Source organism: Talpa europaea, assembly GCF_964194135.1.
Source record: "Talpa europaea genome assembly, chromosome: 2".
In the NCBI taxonomy this organism is placed as follows: Eukaryota; Metazoa; Chordata; class Mammalia; order Eulipotyphla; family Talpidae; genus Talpa; species Talpa europaea.
The window spans coordinates 71,400,039-71,421,294 of NC_140068.1; the positions used below are offsets into that span (position 1 = coordinate 71,400,039).

General features: G+C 35.0%; 1 protein-coding gene across 1 annotated transcript in view; it reads right to left on the minus strand.

Annotated features, from left to right (window-relative positions):
• ADGRB3 (adhesion G protein-coupled receptor B3) overlaps positions 1-21,256 on the minus strand; it is a gene marked incomplete at its 3' end in the record, with an annotated part of 671,719 nt that overhangs the window by 298,569 nt on the left and 351,894 nt on the right. Inside the window, exons 12-13 of the mRNA XM_084227971.1 lie at positions 7,167-7,316; positions 6,275-6,350 (exon numbers count right to left, since the gene is read on the minus strand). Coding sequence (XP_084084097.1) covers positions 6,275-6,350; positions 7,167-7,316 — 226 coding nt within the window. The remainder of the gene's footprint in view (positions 1-6,274; positions 6,351-7,166; positions 7,317-21,256) is intronic.

Genomic DNA, 21,256 nt, shown 5'->3' on the forward strand with positions numbered 1-21,256 from the left:
ATTTAAGTGTTTTCATTTTGCAAGATGAAAAGTTCTAATGATTTACTGAACAATGAGGTACATACAGTTAACTATACTGTACATTTAAAAATGGTTAAGATGGTAAATTTCATATTATGTTTTTTTAACCACAATAAAAATATCCAATGCAATATTAAGAACCAGTAACAGTGGAGGGAACTGCTAAACTAATTCTGCAAATAAAGTGTAACTAGATAACATACATGTAAAAAAGCTAAGATGCAAAAATGGTTAATGATTTAATGCAAATTCTTTTTTTTTATTTTTATTTTTTTTTTAATTTTTTTTTTTCTTTTATAGAGGCATGTTTTATTTATTTATTTGTTTGTTCGTCTGTTTCGTTTATACATGCACTGGGTACAGTCAGAAGCGCGGGAGGGTGAGAGAATTCACCAGAGCCGGAGCAGGGAGCAGAGCAGGCAGAAGGACCGAAGTACACTGCTGAGGGGAGCAGCGGGCGGCAGGAGAGGTCTGCGCACCATGTGGGACCCTCCTCTGGTGGCCGGGGAGCAGCCGGGAATTGAACCGGCGCTGCAGAGGCTGCGGGCAGCTTCGCAACCCAGCGCTCAACCGCTGCGCCACCGGGGAGGCCCTAATGCAAATTCTTAACATTGCTATAGCCTATTTCTGGTTTCAGAACTATAGGCTGCACAGCTTCAAAATTGAGAGTTTTCATAGTTGATTTAAACAAACCTTCCAATTTAAATAAATCCAAAGTAAAATAAATGATTTTATCCTGGGGAATTCATCAAAATCACTAAGCTAAATTCATTTGCTATTAAAATAAAAATCAGCTAATAGCTGTCAAAAGTTGGGTTTGACTTAACCACTTTTAGAACTAATAGGAGTTTCAAGTTATGGTTTACTTAGGGACATAAGACCTAGAATTACAAAAAGGCTAAGTGATTGAGTTCATTTTCAAAAGTTACAGCCAAATTAAACTCAGATTGTTGTAAATAATGCATTTACTATGTAATATTATATTTCAATTATACCTATTTATTATACCTGTGGTTAATATTAATTTCTAATGTCCTCATGATAGATACTATAAAGCACACAATATCTGAAGACAGTATTTAAGCGCAAACTCAGAATAAAGAAGCAAGATTCAAAGTGTAAGTCCTGAAACTAAAGAACATGTGCTTTTGAGAGAAATTACCACTTCAGGTGAATTGCCTTCAGATGTCTTAGACTATACATGGTTAAATTTTCATTTTTATGTTATTTCCAATATTATTTAGTTAGACTGCTTTTCCTATTTGCTTTTAATTCCCATAATACTAGGAACTCAAATAAGTTCCATTTCCTAAATAAGAAAAAAATTCAGCATCATTTTTCTTTATTAGATTGGTGTACTTGACAGCAAATTCATGTGATTTTGTAGTATTGAAATTTATCTTTTTTTAAAAGATAATTTTCAATGTTTATAGGAACATCTTTGCTTTTAATTAATCTGTATTTTCCCTGGCATTTTAATAGTGTAGGGAATTTGCATATAATATTTAGTTAGAACTTTTATAATAACTGGACTGTTAATAGCTATATTAAAGTGTGCTTTTTTCTCCCCCAGCCTACATTTTCCATAAGTTCTACCAGGAAAACTATGCATTGCTCACATACTCAAAATTATTATTTTCTCACATAACTGGAATCTGACTTAGGATCTCACCAGGCTGTGGGGGCTGTTAATTCCTTGATGTGATTGTGTTCTGTGTGTAGGTGGTCTCACCTCTCCCAAAGAACTTGACTTTGGCTGGCCAGCCATCAGCAATTGGCCCAAAAGTGGTTGTGAAGGGTTGGGAAGAGTAATAGCTACAGGTCTTAGTGTTCACTTCCTTGATTGACCTTATGTCTCCTTGAGTCTACCAACACATGGCAACCTCCTCTCAGGTCTTCCAAGATTTTCTGCAGCAAACACGTAATTTGTGCTACTGTAGAAGTTCATAGATTTATTGGTTAAGGAATTGGTATTTTAGCATCAAGAAACAGCAAGTCAGTGGAAGAGCCCTTCTGCTGGCAGACAGAGGTTGGTGACAGATCAGTTTAGTAATAAGGAGCTCATCTGTAAATTTGAGATCTAGATGATTGTAACTTTCAAAGGATGGAACTAATATCTTCTGGATCTATGCTTTTTAACTATAAGAAATTATTCTGAAGAAGAATGAAAGTGCAAGGTTGAGAACAACATCTATTTAGTTTGGAACTGGTAGAGCATATTTTTTTCATTTGAAGAGACCAGATGAATCTACTTAATTGAAATAGGGTAGACAAACAGTGAAATAAAAAAAAAAAACAAAACAAACAGCTTGATGAATAGTTGAATGAATTTTAGGACAAGAGAAGAAAAGGAATACCTTATATTAAAATAAAAGAGTCCACAGGCAAAGTTATTTCTATCTTTGTATGAAGAAAAATTCAAAATTATTTCTATTCAAAACATTATGTCAAATTTTCATTCCCAGTACCTATAAGGGAAATTATGAGGTTTATTTTGGAAATGATTATATCAAAATATAAAATTCTGGAATCTTATAATCAAGCCTAATATTACTCTGTGCATGGGAAAATTAACCCCCCAAATTTCAAAAGATAATTAGATAATTAATCAATGAGGAGAAATGTTTCTGAAAATTCAATAACTATCTAGCTACACATGAAGAGCAAAATAGTGTACATTATATGTAATAGGATCTTTGCTTTCCTATTGTATTCAATTTGCATAAATTTATAGGGTAATATAAGATATATATATTATTCCCTTATTCCTAAAGTATTTTTTATATTTCATAAATTTCTGTTCACCTTATTTTTAACAACAGTTTATACAGGATCAGGTAAGACAAATATTCCAGTAAATATTTCTTAGACCTTTATTATTTTTTTTAAAGTATTTTTTTTATAGAGGCATGCTTTTATTTATTTATTTATTTGTTTGTTTGTTTGTTTTGTTTATACATGCACTGGGTACAGTCAGAAGCGCGGGAGGGTGAGAGAATTCACCAGAGCCAGAGCGGGGAGCAGAGCAGGCAGAAGGACCGAAGTACACTGCTGAGGGGAGCAGCGGGCGGCAGGAGAGGTCTGCGCGCCATGTGGGACCCTCCTCTGGTGGCCGGGAAGCAGCCAGGGATTGAACCCGTGCTGCAGAGGCTGCGGGCAGCTTCGCAACCCAGCGCTCAACCTCTGCGCCACTGAGGAGGCCCGACCTTTATTATTTTTTAAGCACTGCTGTGAGGGCTTTGGCAGTTGAGCATATTTGAAAGAATTAGTACAGTTAGCAGGGTTACTAGTTAGGAAATGTTTGTTGAATGCCTGTAAAAGAAAGATGTCACCTTGTCGTTTGATATGTCTATTCTCATTCAGAACAACTTTACTAAACTTTTGAGACATTTTTTAAAAGGAAAAAAAAAAAAAACAAGCCTGAGAATTCTTAGTTGTTACATTACTGTATGAGATAAAAGAAAGTAAGAAATAAATGTTAATATTTTACCTTTTAAATAATACTTAAAGATTTCATACTGAGTATTTTATTGTCATTATTTCTAATCAAAGAATCCAGATGTAAATATTGTTTTCCTATAGTCATTTACCTAATTACTTTATATATACAAAGTAGCTATATATAGTTATAATTTCTTATATAACTATTACCAAGGAATTTAAGCTAAAGAATATGATAGAAACTGTTATTTTACTATAACAAAGAAGGAATTTCTGATGGAGAGAACCTGTGAGTTCAGTCCCCACAATTTGCATATTAAAAAGCCAGTGACTTGCCCAAAAGCTAAAATAAATCTCTTTATGTCTCAGGTAATATAGGGAAGAGGCTACTCTGTAGTATTCTCTGCTTTATGCATTAAGTCACTACCCATTAAAATAAAATCCATTTTATTCATTAAATAAAGTGTCCATTAATCTACTCATAAGCTGTAAATGACCAGTGCTTTAACATGATTAAATAAAATATTTAAACACTAAATGTGTTTTCTTCTTTTTACCAAAAGGTTGATATTGGGCCTCCCTGGTGGCGCAAGGGGTTAAGATGCAAACTATGAAGCTGTCCACAGCCTCTGTAGCAAGAGTTTGATCCCTGGCCCACCAGGGAGCAAGCCACTTGGCGCAGCAGACCTCTCCTGACTCGCCTGCTGCTCCCCTAAGCAGTGTACTTCAGTCAATCTAACTGTTCTGTTCCCCTCTGGTGAATCCTCTCATCCCCCACGTCTCTGCCCTGTACCCCAGCTCTTGTATGTATAAATAAATAAATCTTTTTTTTTTAAGATTTATTTATGTATTTATTTATTTATACCAGCACTGGGTACAGTCAGAAGCGTGGGAGGGTGAGAGAATTCACCAGAGCCAGAGCGGGGAACAGAACAGGCAGACTAATGAAATACACTGCTGAGGGGAGCAGCAGGCAAGACAGCAGAGGTCTGTTACTCCATGTGGGACCCTTGCGGGGGGCTGGGGATCGAACCGGCACTGCAGAGGCTTCAGGCAGCTTCGCAGCCCAGTGCTCAACCTCTGCGCCACCAGGGGAGGCCCATAAATAAATAAATCTTTAAAAAACAAAAACAAAAAGGTTGCTATCCCTAGATAAACTTCCAGTTCCCTTGACTGCAACAGTTTATGAAATTCGGAAAAATCTGACTTTGTGTATTTAAGTTCTATGGTATAATACAAAATGTGAGTAGTCATCTTGCACTTTGCTGCACATGGAGGAAAGAAACTAATTCACAATCTAAAGTGCTTTTTAAAAAATATATTTAAATTGCATTTATTTTATCCCTTCGCTGCAAATAGTGTGAATACTGCACATAAAGGTGTCTCTTATAAAGTTGAACTGGAGATAAAATAGTGCTGCATGTGTGGACAAATTTATGAAACTCTTGTTAGGTTAAATTGAAAACGTACGTCATCTGATTTTAAGTTAATGTCTATTCTAGAATTCTTGAAAGATAGCTTTATCAAATATACTCCCTATGGAAATAAGTGTTTCTAACACACACAGATAAAGTCCATGTAACTATAAATGAATTTTATCTTTGAATAATTGTACATACCAATGTGATTTAATAAAACCAGTGGAAAGAAAAATTTCAAGTAAACTTACTACTTTTAAAATTGTTATCACTAGAACAAAACAAAGACAAACCTATTCAAATTCAGAAAGTCCAAATTCCCTCCAGAAAATGGAGCTAAACTTCCCATAGTTGTCTCTGTGGTTGAAGGAGACACTGCATTGCATTGAGAAGGGATTCTGATGATTCATCAACAATGTTAACTAAAAAGGAAGATTTTCTCCAAAGAAACATGACCAGTCACCACTGCTGCTGAGAAGTCAGCAGCTTCTTTGGGAGGTGTTTAATGCTGCAAAGAACTCCACTAGTTTTTATTTATTATACTATTTGTTATGCCTCGGGTATAATTTACACACCATTCACAATCTCTCTTCCTGAAAAACTTGAACTCTTATCTATGAGGGCATGAGTAAGAGCTTATTGCAAATAGGTTGTGCGAAACGAAAATGCAACTTTGTCTTGTCTTCCAAAATGAGGAGGGGTAGAGAAAACAGGCCATGATGAGTGGTACTGGCAATATCCAAACAGATGTGAGTGATGTTTTCTATAAGATCTGCTAAAGTAGTTAAGACAGTAGAACAAATTAATTAATACTGATAGAATTACTACGTGTAATTGTTTCTTTTAATGTCTGGGAGGAAGGAAATCAATGGATTTCTTCCAAAAATAGTTCTCTAATTGAACAACAGCATTTTTTCTTAAGCAGTTGTAATTGAATAGTTATTTAGAAGCAAATTGAGATCCTGAGCGAATAAAGAACAAAGCCATATACTTCCAGGCAGCATGACACTCCTTTAATTTCATGTAATGTTGATGAACAGTGGCACTAAGTATAAATAAGAGAAGACAGATTAATTTAAAAATGACCCATTCTATTATAGAGACTTGAGGTTTTGCTTTTTCCATTTTTTTTTCCCTCCTTAGACTTAAGGAAAGTCATGATTAGTTACAAAAGAACTGCAGGGCTATAATCAGAGACCAAAATTGTCCTTTTAGTTGTTTTGGAATGTATAATATGCTAATAAGCTATTCATTAAATTGGTATTTTCTATTTCATTTAAGAAAAAGCCTTTTGTATTACCAAAGCTTGTTTGACTATTTTCACAGAATGAGCTATAATCACATTTTTGGAATAATTTACAAAGATTATAACAGCTTATTACTTTGTAGCTTACCTCAATGTGGGTAAAATTAGATCTAAATTTTTGTACAGGACTGCTCCAAGAACAAATACTGACGATTCATCTAATTCTAGAAAGAATAAAATTAAAAATATTAGAGAAACAGCAAGAAAAATTCTATCTTATAAAACTTTAATCTTCTAATTACAGGGAGATTCCAGTGCTTGCGAATGCAAAGCCAGACAGAAGAACCATCTTGGTAAGTGAGGATGGGACAGGTGAACCCACATACCATATGCATTGATGGTAGATATAGAAGATGTGGTTTTGGTGATCTTGTGTCATAAAGTAAGTTTCCTTCACCAGTCTAAGGTTGCTTCAATTGCAACTAAGGAGTTTAAACCCCAGTGATAGTGGGAAAGAGTGTCAATTCTTTGAATTCTTTCTAATTTATAAGGTCACAATCTCCAAAGTGAGACTCAAAACCATAATGTCACTGTTGAAAATAACTCTTCATTTTAGTTAAATTTTAGGAAGTCTAATTGTTATAACAATTTATCTTTTTCTTTATTCTGTTTTTACATACCAAAATTATGTCTTCAAACCAAAAAATAAAAAATAAAAAAAATTCAATGACTGCGTAAAAGGGGAAATGCCACACATTTCACTCCATAAATCAACACATTAGACCACGGGCACAGGGATAAGACTGTCCATATGAAAACTTGTCCTATCAATCTTAGGTCTATAATTGGTACCTGTGCTCTTCTGGTTTATCTGAGAAATTCAGATTTGAAGACCAAATTGCCTATATTTATAAAATTAGTTCTTAATCATAATTGGAGACTGTTTCTAAATTACTTAATATATGGAGATTTATACCTAGGGTTTTCTTAATCTTATTAGAAAGTTTATGTTCAGAGCTGAAATTGTCTCACATATTTACCTTTTGATGACACGGGAGTGAAGATGCTCTTTGGAATGACTACCCTGTCTTCTGAGTTTCTTGCCCAGTCAACCATTCCCTTTCGTCCTTTCATTGGGAAGTTGATATCTGTTAGAACAGAGGCTGCAGGAAGCTTCTGAATGCTAGCCACTATTAAAAAAGAAGTAACAATGTCAACTAAAATCTTTCAGTACAATCAAAATTGAACACATTAAACTTTATTTTATAAAATAAAATATTGAGTATATTTTATTAAAGCTGCAAAACAGACATATTTCTTATAATTAGGCAATATTAACTAAGGTTGTTAATTCTTGAAGTTATTTCTAGGCACTGTTCTCAGCAAGAATCTGCAATGACAGTCAATGCTGGGTATAGATTCTGCGAATACAGACAGATATTGACATACTGGCTGTTAATGGAAAGCCATAGCCTCCCTTGCAAATTTCAAAGTCCATACTATATTTTTGTTAAATATTTTGACTGAAATCTGCATTTATTAATTTTTTTATTTTTAATTCACATCCTCTTATTGTAGTAACACTGGTTTATAACACTATATATGACTTAGGGATATAGGTTCACACCTCAAATCTGAATGTGTTTTCAGAACAAATTTCCTAATTTCCTGCATTTACATCTGAACATTGCCTTCAAAAAATTTCAAGGATAAGATGAAGTATCATGAAGACATGGAAAACAATGTCACATTACTGGGAAACAGAACTGTCAGTCAGATTCCTAATAATAAAACACCAATAAAGCTATAACCAAAGAATCAAAATAATATGCAGATATATGCAACAAATAGATTATTAATAAGAAATAATTCTTAAAACATACCCCCCAATAGAAAGTTATAAATGTATAAATGTTGAATGGAGAAGTCTGTCATTATTTGTGATAAGAATTTTAACAAATATTGTGGAAAGTTAATGAATGATATTTTGGTAATACATTAATGCATTTTTTATTATAACACACATATGCACATGAAGACATGAAATGTAACACAACTATGATGGTAAATGCCTAAGCACTTATTATATATATTTTCAATTAAGAAATGTAATTTTTATAACTTTTAATAGGTTTATACCTGTTCTAGATTAGTTTTAGGTATTTAAGTAGAAAGATTATGGGGGAAGCTCTAAAAGCTTTCACAATGGGAGAGCTACAGTAAGAATTCATTACACTCCTCATAAGCACATTTCACTATAAGGAAACTTGCAATTTAAATCAAGAGAGGAAGAAAATTAAGAATTTAACAATATTAATTATATAAATATATTATTGCACTGCTGGCTTAGCTCCAGATTAAATTAGTTATATATTATATATTATTGCACTTTATTAAAGCTCTTTCAGGCTACTATACACATTCAATATCAGCATAGGATGGATTTTTTTTAACCTGGAATTAGACATAATAATATTAAAAAATGATTTTGTAATTAAATGTTGTAGGAAAGAGGGTGCTGAGTAACACATATTAATTATGGATGCTAAATGCGTTTGGAAAATAGTTTTAATTTAGTTTTTTTTTAATTTTTGAAATAATATAATTCTTTGCTGCCTATAAACAGCCCAGTTTATGTGTCCCAATGGGTCCAAGTTATCCACTGCATATAGATGGAGAGAGCACCACATTGACAGTATATACTGTGTTAAGGATCCTATAAGCTTTATTCAATACACAAAACTAATTCATCAACTTCCCAATTTCTTGACTCTAACTGGTTGATTTGGTGTTTAAAGGAAATTTATTTTGCCTGTCTTCTCTAAAACCTGATGAAAAAAAAATAAAGGTTTTTCTGACTATGGCATAGCTGAATTTTATTATGAAGAAAACTAACAGTTAACTTATTGGGTCCCAAAATCTAATAATTAATCTACTATATACATTGGATAGAAAAAAAAAACACAACTGAACAAAAAGAAAATATAACAAATGGAGGAAGGATATTTATACCAGCTCTATATTACTTTACTTTGAATATATGCTAGTTTAATACCATATTCTTTAATATATAAAAATGACATTATTATGCATGAATATATCTCACTCTATGGAAGGTGCTCATTCTTCAATTACTGGTACATTGGCTGTCATATTTTGACTAAATATATTGTACTATTTAACAGTCTAGAATAGAGAAATAGATAATCAAATAGGATCACTGATTTATACAAAAAGTCTTTTAAATTGCATAGTCTTGAACATGAGTATATAAAAATATTTTCTAATTTTAGTAGCAATGTAGTTCTTAAAGGTGGTGTCTTCAACAAATACTAAAAAGGATGTGCCTTCATAGGTTGATTCTCATCAATAAAATACTAGTCTTCAAATCATCTGTTTACATGTTCTTTAAAATATGAAGTATTTAATATTGTACATTTTACTTTAAACCTACCTAGGAAGATGATGAAGCTGACACTGTGTTTCTTCTTGACTCTACAGTGATTAATGAGTTTAACTGTGCAAAATCGTTAGGCAAAATTTAGAAGTAGCTTTAGGGAATAGGGATGCTTATTTGTTAAGTGAATACCAAAGTGGTAAAATTAAAAATGAATGCCTTCAACAATGTCAAAAGTAAATATGTATCTAGTGCTTGACAAAGGGACATAGATGCAAAATATTAAGTATACAATTTACATTACATACTTTGCTTCTCTAATAATTACTGCATTAAAACCAGCCATTGTGGGTATTTGGGTGATAGAACACTTTTACTCAAAAAATCGAGAAAATACCTTTCTTGCAAAAGTTAGAAGTGCTTAGAAGAAATCCCAAAGGACACAATGTCCATGAACAAATAGGGTACATCTTGAATGCTGTAAGAATTATCCTAAAAATTCACTGTATTGTGTTTTCATTACAACAGTAGATTTGATTTCCTATGCAATAAATATGGGTGACTCATCACTAATAAACCTTGAAGCAAAACCAGCTGTGCTTTTATTTTGCGATTTTAACACTTTGATTTTGAATTTGGATATGTAGCATTGAATTCATTTGAGAACATCATGTCTGTTACTGGCAAACCTCTCAGAGGATTCAGGTTCAGTATAGGTTTTTGCTTATCAGAGAACATAAGGAAATTTTGCAGAAGGGTTTAAAAATACATGAGCTAGATTGTTTTTATTTTTTGCTAAACACTGAATCTTCCTGTGTTTCATGAGAACAGGGTAGTGTTTCTAACCTTATTGTGGAGAAAAGTCATTATATTTTTTCCCTTTGCCCTTATTGGTGTCACAGAGTATGAGGATTTGTCTCATTCATCCTTGTAAAGTGAACAGTTCACATAAAAGTTGTGGTTAATTTGGTACATCATTTGCACCATGGACAAGAATGGAAGGCATATGAAAGGGAAAATTTACAGAGAGCTATAGTGCATGAGTGAATTCTGTAGGAATGAGCAAAATGGGCACATGAGGGTCAACAGGTTTACTAGTGTGGCATAAGTATAGACTCAGTATCTGGGCCCTCGATTCAAATCCCTGATATTTTAGGGTAACATCCTCCTTCCATTAGGGGGTTAACACGTTCCCAGTCCCTACTTACATGCTGCAGCCACCTTGGGCTGGCTACTGGGAACTATGGGAAGGGCTCAGCAGCCACGTGAAGCTATATAACATGGAAGGCAGGTGAGCTAAAAGGAGAGAACTCTTGCTTTTGTGGCTATCTTGCACCCTGGTACTGCCAGGAGGAAACATGGAAGGAGACACGTGGAAAAGAGACATGTGAAGATATCTGGAAGAGACATGTGGGTGGAAAATGTGGGGAGACTGACAATGGCAATCATTCTCTTTATGTGGTATCTCCTTCTGTCCCAGCCCTTTGAGAACTACTTCAGAACCCATTTCCCCTTTCCTGTGGTTTCCTGCCAAAAGGTGCCTTATGCTTGTGGCAAGCTTTTGGGACTCAGTAGCTCCACTTTGAGCCAACACTGTTTGACTGGGCATTTACAGATGAGGGGATAGGTAATTATGATTATTTCATTGGGACACTAATATCCAATCTTTTCTCTCTGAATGCACACCAATTTTATTAAAGAACTATCACACTAAGAGGAGCTTCCTATGTCTTTATGCAGCAGATATTAGGACCCCATTTTAGAGCACATACTCTGTTTGGGGTCTCTGGGTAGACCTTGGTCATGCTCTGTCCTCCCTCCCTCCCTTATTTTCTTTTTCTCTGATGAATTCTGCCAGAAGGAAGGAGCTGCCTTCTCTTGTTACTTGGTTACATGAGGTCAGCCAGATTAAAAGTCTATTGCCTCAATTGAGAAAGGAAATAACTGCATCATGAATGACACATTCAATTTTTCCATTGCACCCAAGACCAGGGACTGAAAAGAGAACTTCAGAAGCACTACTTTAAAGCACTGACCTAAGTGCTTAATGTAGCAACACACATTCTATAAATGAGCAAAGGAAACTCCCAAGCAAGGCTGTCTCATAATGAGAAACAAATGTGCCCTGGCGATACAAAAGAAATGACCTAAGTTGTGCCTTAAAGCTGTTCTTTTTATTGTTTCCTTATATTAATATTTCTGATATATTAAAGTTTGCATCATGTTGATTCAGAAAGAACTTACAAACTAGCTCCTGACTCATCAATAGTAGAAAATTGGCCAGTTATCAAAATGCATTTTCTTGTGGGAAACATTACTCAATATTACTAAATAGTCACCTGTACAGTTTTGAAATTGTGTGAGATATGAAAAGAAGAGAGTGAAGCATTTCATAAGTGTATTAGAAAGCAACTATTAGCTTTCTAATAGAGACTGAGCAGAACCTGGCATGTGTATTGCTACCCCCGGTATTAAGCAGCATTTAGCCATGATTTTATATTTATATAGCAATATTGCATACCTTGTAAAATACTGAGGGCAAATGAAAGAGAAGTTAAGAACAGTTGATATTTATTGAACACTTGATTCATTCTTAGTTCACCCAACAAGTATTTATGAAATGCCTCCTTGTGTGCTAGACACTGTTTTAAGTACAGCACTTTGCCAGATGCTTTACCCATGCTATCTTCTTTAATATTTAAAACACTCCAAGAAGTATGGTTATTACCAATATGCTCATTATCATTATTAATACCATCATTTTACAAATGAGGAGGTGGACGCATTTGAGTGCTAACATTACCATTCAAATCTCAGTGTGCCTACTCAGAAGTACATGATTTTGCACTGTGTGATGCAGTTTGATCTTATCTAACAAATTAACAGCAAATTTACCTTGCTTCACTGTAATATATTTGTACTAACTATAAACAGCAGGCACAATGATTCCTATAAAGGAAATCAACTGTCTTGGAGTTTTCAATTAATGACTTTCTAGTCATGATGGACTGCATAGGTAAAGGTGGTCCTGGCAGTCTACACCAAATAGCTGGGGTACAGAGTAGTCCATACCATATAAGTTTGTGGGATTATATTCTATGACATCCAAGCAATGATGAAATCCCCTAAAGATATATTTCTCAGAACAAATCCCTCCCCTACAATGACGTCTAATGCATCCAACAGTAGATCAGAACTAGATACTACTAAATCGCATGGTATCAGGGAGAAACAGATAAGAAATAAATACACCTTAATCGAAAGACGATAATGATAAATGACATGACAGAAAATGAGGAATGAGGTCAGGAGGGTTTACTAAACAGGGAAAGCTTTGGTATGCTGGTATTTGTGCAAACATCTGAATGAAGTGAAGTGGTTATGGAGATATTGAGGAAATGTAGGGAAAAGATGATAAATGTAGCTTAGGAAAGACTCACTTTTAGGGGGTAAAGAGAAATAAATTTTAAAAATAATGGTGAGAAAGAGAAGAAAACCACAATAGCAAACTAATTCTGGAATTGAGAGATGCACTTTAATAATGAGACAGTGGCTTTAAAAGGTGTTAAATCATTATAAAGAGCTTTGGAGAAGCACCATTTGTCAAAAAAAAATGGAAATCATACTCTAAAACCATGTTAAAGATATGTTCTATTTCATACATTGCAAACTTCTCTATATAGGGTCAAAAAGTAAATATTTTCAGATTTTTTTTTAAAAGATTTATTTATTTATACAAGCACTGGGTACGGTCAGAAGCGCGGGAGGGTGACAGGATTCACCAGAGCCAGAGCAGGGAGCAGAACAGACAGACTGACAAAATACACTGCTGAGGTGAGCAGCGGGCGGCAGGAGAGGTCTGCGTGCCATGTGGGACCCTCGCCCAGTGGCTGGGGATAGAACCAGCGCTGCAGAGGCTGCGGGTAGCTTCGCAACCCAGCGTCCAACTGCTGCACCACCAGGGAGGCCCTATTTTCAGCTTTTGGAAACCATAGGATCTGTGCAGTAGCCACTCATCTCTTCTGTATGAAGTGTCATAGACCATTCATAAATGATCATGCAAGAAAATATGGTATTCAACCATATGAGAAAAATGTTTTTATGTGACCAATGCTGTGCTTCTTCAATTCAAGAAATGATTGGACAGAACTCTTGATTTCCCACCACTTAAGCATTTTCTTCTTGGGCCTCCCTGGTGGCGCAAGGGGTTAAGACACAGCACTATGAAGCAATCTGCAGCCACTGCAGCATGGGTTTGATCCCCAGCCAGGGAGCTGACCCACATGGCGAGGCAGACCTCTCCTGTCTCACCTGCTGGTCCTCTCAGCAGTCTATTTCAGTAGATCTGCCTGTTCTGCTCCCCACTCTGTCTTTGGTGAATTCTCTCGTCCCAACACCTCTGGCCTACACTCCAGCTCTTGTATGCATAAATAAATGAATCTTTAAAAAAAAGCATTCTTTAGTCTCTTACAACCTACACATCAGCACATTCTCTCAGTATTTGTAGACTGTGACTAAAATCAATTAACTCCCCTCTATATCCATTCCATAACTCTCTAGAAGTCACCAGAATCTCTACCCAAATTGATTAAAGAACTGCCTATCTGTTCTTCTTGATTCTAAGGATTAAGCCAAAGGCAGTCAGTTCATTCCTTATAGTTATTATAAGGAATTTCTTCTTCCAGAAACCAGAGTTATTGTTTAAAAGTATAAAAAAGATCATGTTGTTCCCTACTCAAAATATTTCAATAGCTTGTCAATGTTCTTAGAATAAAATCTAAATCTCACACCATGGCCTTCAAGGCCCTGCATGGCTTAGCTTCTGTCTGTCTCTGTTTCACATTATGTGTGGGTGTCTGGTTTGCTGACCCAGATCAAGCGGCACAGGTATTTTGTTTTCCACTCTAACGAAAGATTTTGCTCTCTAACTAGAACATCCTTTTCTATTTTTATCTTTGAATCTGTTAAATAGTTTTTTTACTTAGCTTTGTCTGAAGCTCCCCTTAAAAAGATTCAACTTTCATCCCCCTCCCCCATTGTTCTTTATGATAGTATCCTATTTCTACTCAGTAGGGGCCAATTCACAGTTAAATAATGTCTAATTTATGTAGACTTCCCCAAAGGAAAAGACATTTTAATTATGTATTATCGCATGATAGAATCCTAACATACAGCAGATTTTCTGCAGCTCTCCATATTTTTGTTCAATAAATGAGGTCTACCAAAGTCTCAATAGGAGGTACTGCGCTCTACTATGGTAACTTTGGGCACTGGAAACAAACAGACCAAATTTTCCAACTACTTTGTGATCTTAGTAGGTTATTTAATTATTCTTCAGCTTGCTTACCTGTAAAAATCAATCACCTTTAAGAAGGATTAAACCAAAGGCAGCCAGTTCATTCCTTGTAGTTATAAGAAACAATACATATAAATTTCCTTTCAACCTTTACCTCAACCTTTCTTTGCTTTGTGTAAAATACTGTGGAAGAATGTGAAACTTAAAAAAAAAATTACACAATGATAACAATCTATTTAGACTTGTTTTACACAAATATCTTAAATATAGGCAGAATGGGTATAAAAACTTTTCTTCTGAACTCCCAATCTATTCGCACTGTTTAATTAAATATCTCCAGGCATCTCAAATGCAGCATATTCAAAGCTTAACTCTTGATTTCTACCCATTCATCATCAAAATCTTCCTTTCCCTAAGTAGTCTTCACTATCTACCCTTCTCTCAGGCAGAAAACAGTAGATTATTGTTGACATGTCAATAATCTCAATCCTATAATCTAGCTCATCACAGGTCTCTATGGGCTGATCTTTGACTTCCTCATAAGGTCTGCTCTCCAGTCATACTTACATACTTTCATTATATAACTACTCTTTTCTATTCTTACTCACCCATCAGATTCATCAGATCGTGGCTTAAATGTAGTACTAAGCAACCGCCACTTCCATATCTAAATGACGAATCCTGGTTAGTCTCTCTCCTTCATATCATTTGCCACAATTAAATTACATCTATGCATGTATTTGCAAGTATTTCAGTTTTAAGTTCTTTTTTTCTTACATTACACATAAAATACAGCTTATATAGTCATTGATTTACCTATAAAAACTCTTCTTAATATGCTCTTACTATCAGCTAGTTTACAATATACAGGAATGCTCCAAAGTATGCTTAGAATGTATACATTCTTTTGAATCTTGTGGAATAAATGGATTATACATAGATATGTACAAGGAAGAACAGATTTGTGAGCATCAGTCTTCACTTTAAATACCAGAACCTTGCTGTAGACTGATTATGAAAATAGTTACTCTAAAAGTTAATATAGGTACTAAGATATATTTAAGATATATTTAAAAAGTTAATACAACTTTTATGTTTACTTCCTAACATATAACAAATCATGTTTGTAGGAATTATAATTCTTAGAAATTCAAAAACATACAACATTATTTCACAGAAATGAACTAGATTTTATAACTAAGCTTTTATTATATCAATACAATTTTATAAGTTTTATATTCACAGAGTTACTAACTTCCTATCAGAGTATAACTTCCATTAGACTCAAAACCAGGCATGTTAAACTCATTTTTTTTTTGGTGCCCAGAGGAGAGTCAGTATCTGTCAGGCACTTAATAAATATGGTTTTAATACAAAGATTGAAGGAAGAAAAGAGGAACAAGAAATTAACTTTTAACTGAGATGGAGAGACTGGGCAATGTTTGGCATATGATACTAAAATATTGCAAATAAAAACAAGTAGGTGATTTGAAGTTGTTTGTAGCATCTTAGCCCCTTCACTTTTGCAAAAAGAAAACATGGGCCTTTGGCCTTTTTCAAAATAGGGAGAACTAGGGCGTCCCTGGTGGCGCAAGGGGTTAAGACAACATATGAATCTATCTGCAGCCACTGCAGCATGACTTTGTCCCCGGCAAGGGAGCTACCCACATGGCACAGCAGACCTCTCCTGACTCGCCCACTGCTCCCCTATGCAGTGTATTTCATTCAATCTGGCTGTTCGGTTCCCACTCTGTCTCTGGTGAATCCTCTCACCCTCCATGCCTCTGGCCTGTACCCCAGTTCTTGTATGTATAAATAAATAAATCTTTAAAAAAAATAGGGAGAAGGCCTCCCCGGTGGCGCAGCGGTTGAACGCTGGGTTGCGAAGCAGCCCGCTGCCTCTGCAGCGCCGGTTCGATCCCCGGCTGCTCCCTGGCTGCTCCCTGGCCACCCGAGGAGGGTCCCACATGGCACGCAGACCTCTCCTGCCGCCCGCTGCTCCCCTCAGCAGTGTACTTCAGTCCTTCTGCCTGCTCTGCTCCCCGCTCTGGCTCTGGTGAATTCTCTCACCCTCCCGCGCTTCTGACTGTACCCAGTGCTTGTATAAATAAATAAATAAATAAAATAAATCTTTGGAAAAAAAATAGGGAGAATTAAAGTTAGACATGTGTGTCTCACCAAATGTGGTTCTTTGAAGAAAGATGAGAGACAAATAGCGTAACATAAGACACCATTCAGTGAGCACTTAAGTGCCAGCATTAGTGAATTACTTCACTTAGTCCCACAACACACTCTGAAATAAGTACAATTAATACCATTTTATACATTGGTTTTGGATCATTATGCTGTAAAAACAAATTTCAGATCCACATGGCATTATAGTAGAGATTTATGAATTTACAGTTGAAATATAAGCAAATGAAACAATGACTGCTGAAAAAAAAATAAACACATCAACTCTATATTTGTGAACATCATTTTTTCCCTATCCAAACACTTTGGGCTTTATTTTTCTTTTTTAATATTTATTTATTTATTTATTTATACAAGCACTGGGTACAGTCAGAAGCGCGGGAGGGTGAGAGAATTCACCAGAGCCAGAGCGGAGAGCAGAACAGGCAGACTGAGGAAATACACTGCTGAGGGGAGCAGCAGGCAGCAGGAGAGGTCTGTGCACCATGTGGGAGCCTCGCCCAGGGGCTGGGGATCGAACCAGCGCTGCAGAGGCTGTGGGCAGCTTCGCAACCCAACACTCAACCGCTGCAACACCAGGGAGGCCTAGTTTTGGTCTTTAGATCACAAAAACAAAAAATCTTAAAATATCCCCAAGCAAACAATAATTTACTACTCTCCCCTCCCCAACATGCTCATAAAAACACACATTTAAGATTAAACTGAATGCTCTATTTCATTACAATAGATCATAGAAGTTTAAATGATTTACCAATCAATTATAACTGTTTCATTTATGCAGTCTAAATTATATTACATGTAATATATTTTCTTTTCTGTTAAGAAAATGACATTTGAAAACAAACAAAAACAAATGCCATATCCAAAAAATGTCCATATTTCTAATATGCTATATTTTTGGAACACTATAAATTTGTAGAATAAATTTTAAAGAAGATAGAGGTTATCCTCATTGATAAAATATTTTGCTTTTTAGGGAAATGAGGAAAGAAAGACTGTAGGGAAAGTTAAAAGAGAAATAATTACACAATGAGTTTGGAGAAAGAAAAAGGAAACCAAACAGAAAAAAGGGAGAAGTCTATCAATGCTCTCAAATAATGGCGACAGATTCTATGCAGTTTGAAATAGTGCATGTTTCAAAGGAAAATAAAGTAGCCCAAATGGATATTGAAGTTGATTACTGAAGCATCTAGTAGTGGTAAAGAAAATGTTTCAGTACCTTTGTTTCAATTATATCCCCTGTATTCCTACTGCATTTTAGAATCCTAATAATAACGGCCATATATCAGATTTTATTTGATTTCAGAAAATATATTTAGACATATAGTTATTATAAATAATTCCCTTATGAACTTTTCAGTCCCTATAACATTCTATTTTGTACTCTTCAGCTAAATCTTGAAAAAATACTGTCCAGCATACAAAGCTCTATATACTTTAAATCTTATTATGATTGGATCCTCAATTCAGTTTATCTTTCATTAAAAAAAAATATTTCTTTGATGTGACCTTAAAAAGAAAAACACACCAATCTTCCCCTGTGTTCATAATAGGAATTTTAAATGGTGTCAAAAACAACTGCATTTCAGGTTCAAACACTGATAAATAGTTTTAAAACAAACTACATGAACATACTAATCACACTTGCTCTCTCATTTATATGCCACAATTTAAAACAAAGACCAAATTAAAGAAAATACATTAAATTAACCACATAATTATTTACATTTCTAAAGGTAAAATTCCTATGAAAAATTCAAGTAACAAATGCAGAAAAACATTTATGACTGTATGTAAGACACTAAGGACAAAAGAGAACAAAGTCCTTTATGAATTCAGGGGACTATAATAACACCACAAAATTATTTGATGACTCTAGAGTGATAACTGATAAAAATTTCCAGATTAAAGTGGTGTCCTATGTATAAAGAAGCAGAAATTATAAAATTAAAGCAAGGTTCTGGATAAGGACAAATACATAGAAGAGAGGTATAGGTTTTCAAGGCAGCAAGGTGCAAACGCCACTGAGATGGTTGTGGCTGTGTAGTGACATCACACTACAGAAGACAATTCCATAACAAAGCCATTTTAACAGACACAGCACACATTTTCTAGATTAAGTTACATCCTAGATGTCTGGGATCCTGCTTTGATTTCTAGAGCATTGTGAATAAACAATGCACTATTGAGAATTTAAAAAAAAATAGATATAAAATTTAGGTAGGAACTCTAGGAGTTCCCTAGAAAGGCAGACTGGCTAAGAGAGACTGAGCTACTCGCCAAAGTCACATAGTCAGTGGCTGAGCCCACATTTGGCCTTATGCACGACTACTTACTGAGGGCCTATTTGTATGCCAGGTGCTAAATATGTATTATCTTTAATCTTTACAATAACTCTACAGGGAATATGTTATTACCTATGCTTTCGATAGGAGCAAACTGAGGGATTTAGAGATGAAATAACTTGCAGAGGTTCGTTAGTCAAGATACAGGCAAGGCTTGCAGCCAAATCTAGCTCCAAAGCCAGCATGTTTTCCTGGATACACAATGACATCCCTGCTTACATTGACATAAAGAGCACTGGTCTTTAATTTGAGGCAGATTTTTCATTTGTCAAATTCAAATGAAAGCCTGTGTATTTATCAGGCAGTTAAGGAAGCAATGGAAAAGAGGAAAAATTTAGCAGAGGTTTTTTAACATCACCAAATAAAATAAGAATTTTGAAAAAGTAAAATCATAAAAATAGAAAAAATGAAAAAATCAGTGTCAAAAGAGAAAAAAACTCTTCACTGGTTATTGTTACAGAAACAGACCACTATTGCCATAGAGATAAGCAATCATCGCCATAGAGACAGTTAAAATGCAATTGTTTTTCATATTCACACAGACTTGAAGCGACATCCCTCTAATTCAGTTGAACAGCAAGATTAAAAACAAGGCATGCAGTGTGCCATTTGAATAACTTCAAATTCTAATTTTTAAAGCAAAGGAGACCAGCAACATCATTTTATAACATCCCTTTTTGTTTGTTTTCAGTTGACTTTAGATTTTGATCATGTCTGGCTTAGAAGTATAAGTCTGCAAGATTTGAAGGAATTAATCTCAAACAGAAAAATGAAATCTTTCTGGGAAGTGCCATTAGTTTAACATCTTTCAGATATAAGATCTCCAGGGTAGTAGGAGGCTACTTAGGTTCCCATAAGATCTGGTGCTAGTCACACCTCGGAAAGCCTTTCCTACAGTAGGTCTCTTCCAAATCTTTTGAACTGAGACAAAGCACTGACACCCGCCCCCCAAATCCCCCCCCACCCCCTGCCAATGCAGAGCTGCTTTCATAACTTCCTGGGCATGAAAGTCATGAGAGCCTTTTTTTTTTTTTTGCCTAAGTTCATATTCCTTATGAGAATAATTAAAGAAAACTCAAATCATAATGTATGTGGTTTAGTCTATGTGTTAACTTGAGAGAAATTCAAGAATCCCCCACTTATATTTCCACCAGAAATCTTGATTCTTGAGGATATCTATTTCAGGGTAGCTTTCACAATCCATGTCAACTGCACCAAGATGTCTTAGTTATCTTTACTACATACATTTCATGCATTAAATTCTTTTCTCATAGATCTTCATAGCTATTGTCAAAGTCACCTTTTCCTGCTTGTGTTCCTAATGCCCCTGAGCTCTCCTGTGACTCTCTGTTAGACATTTCAACTGAGTAGTATTTGACCTCTTTTGATTTCCTTATAGACCCTGAGTTTTTTTTAACCCGTAAATATAAAATACAAATGAAATAATGGATCTTAGAGCCAAAGATTTGGTCTTTAGACATTTTTTACTAGACAGCTACTGAAGGGATGAAAACTGGATGAGTAACAAATAAATGCACAACATTGTCACTCATTGACATCTGCTATAACAGATTTATGAAAGGCCTAATTCAGGCATCTTTTAAAAACATACAATTAGCCAGAAAAACAGTTTTAAATTTTCAAATAAAATAGATATGCATGATGAGTATTACTAAAAAGGAAAATAAAGGTTAGAAGTCATTGTACCTTGATGTAGAAATAGAAAATAATGAGTAAGATTTCCCTAGAGTCATATAAAAAACTACAGTGAAGTTCTTTATGTAACAAAAGTAGGTTAACGTCTGGTTGGCTGAGCAAGATAATGAAACAAATCTTTAACTTTCAATTACTAAGATGCAAAGGGATAAAAATGCATCCACTCTGAATGAGAAGCACTGA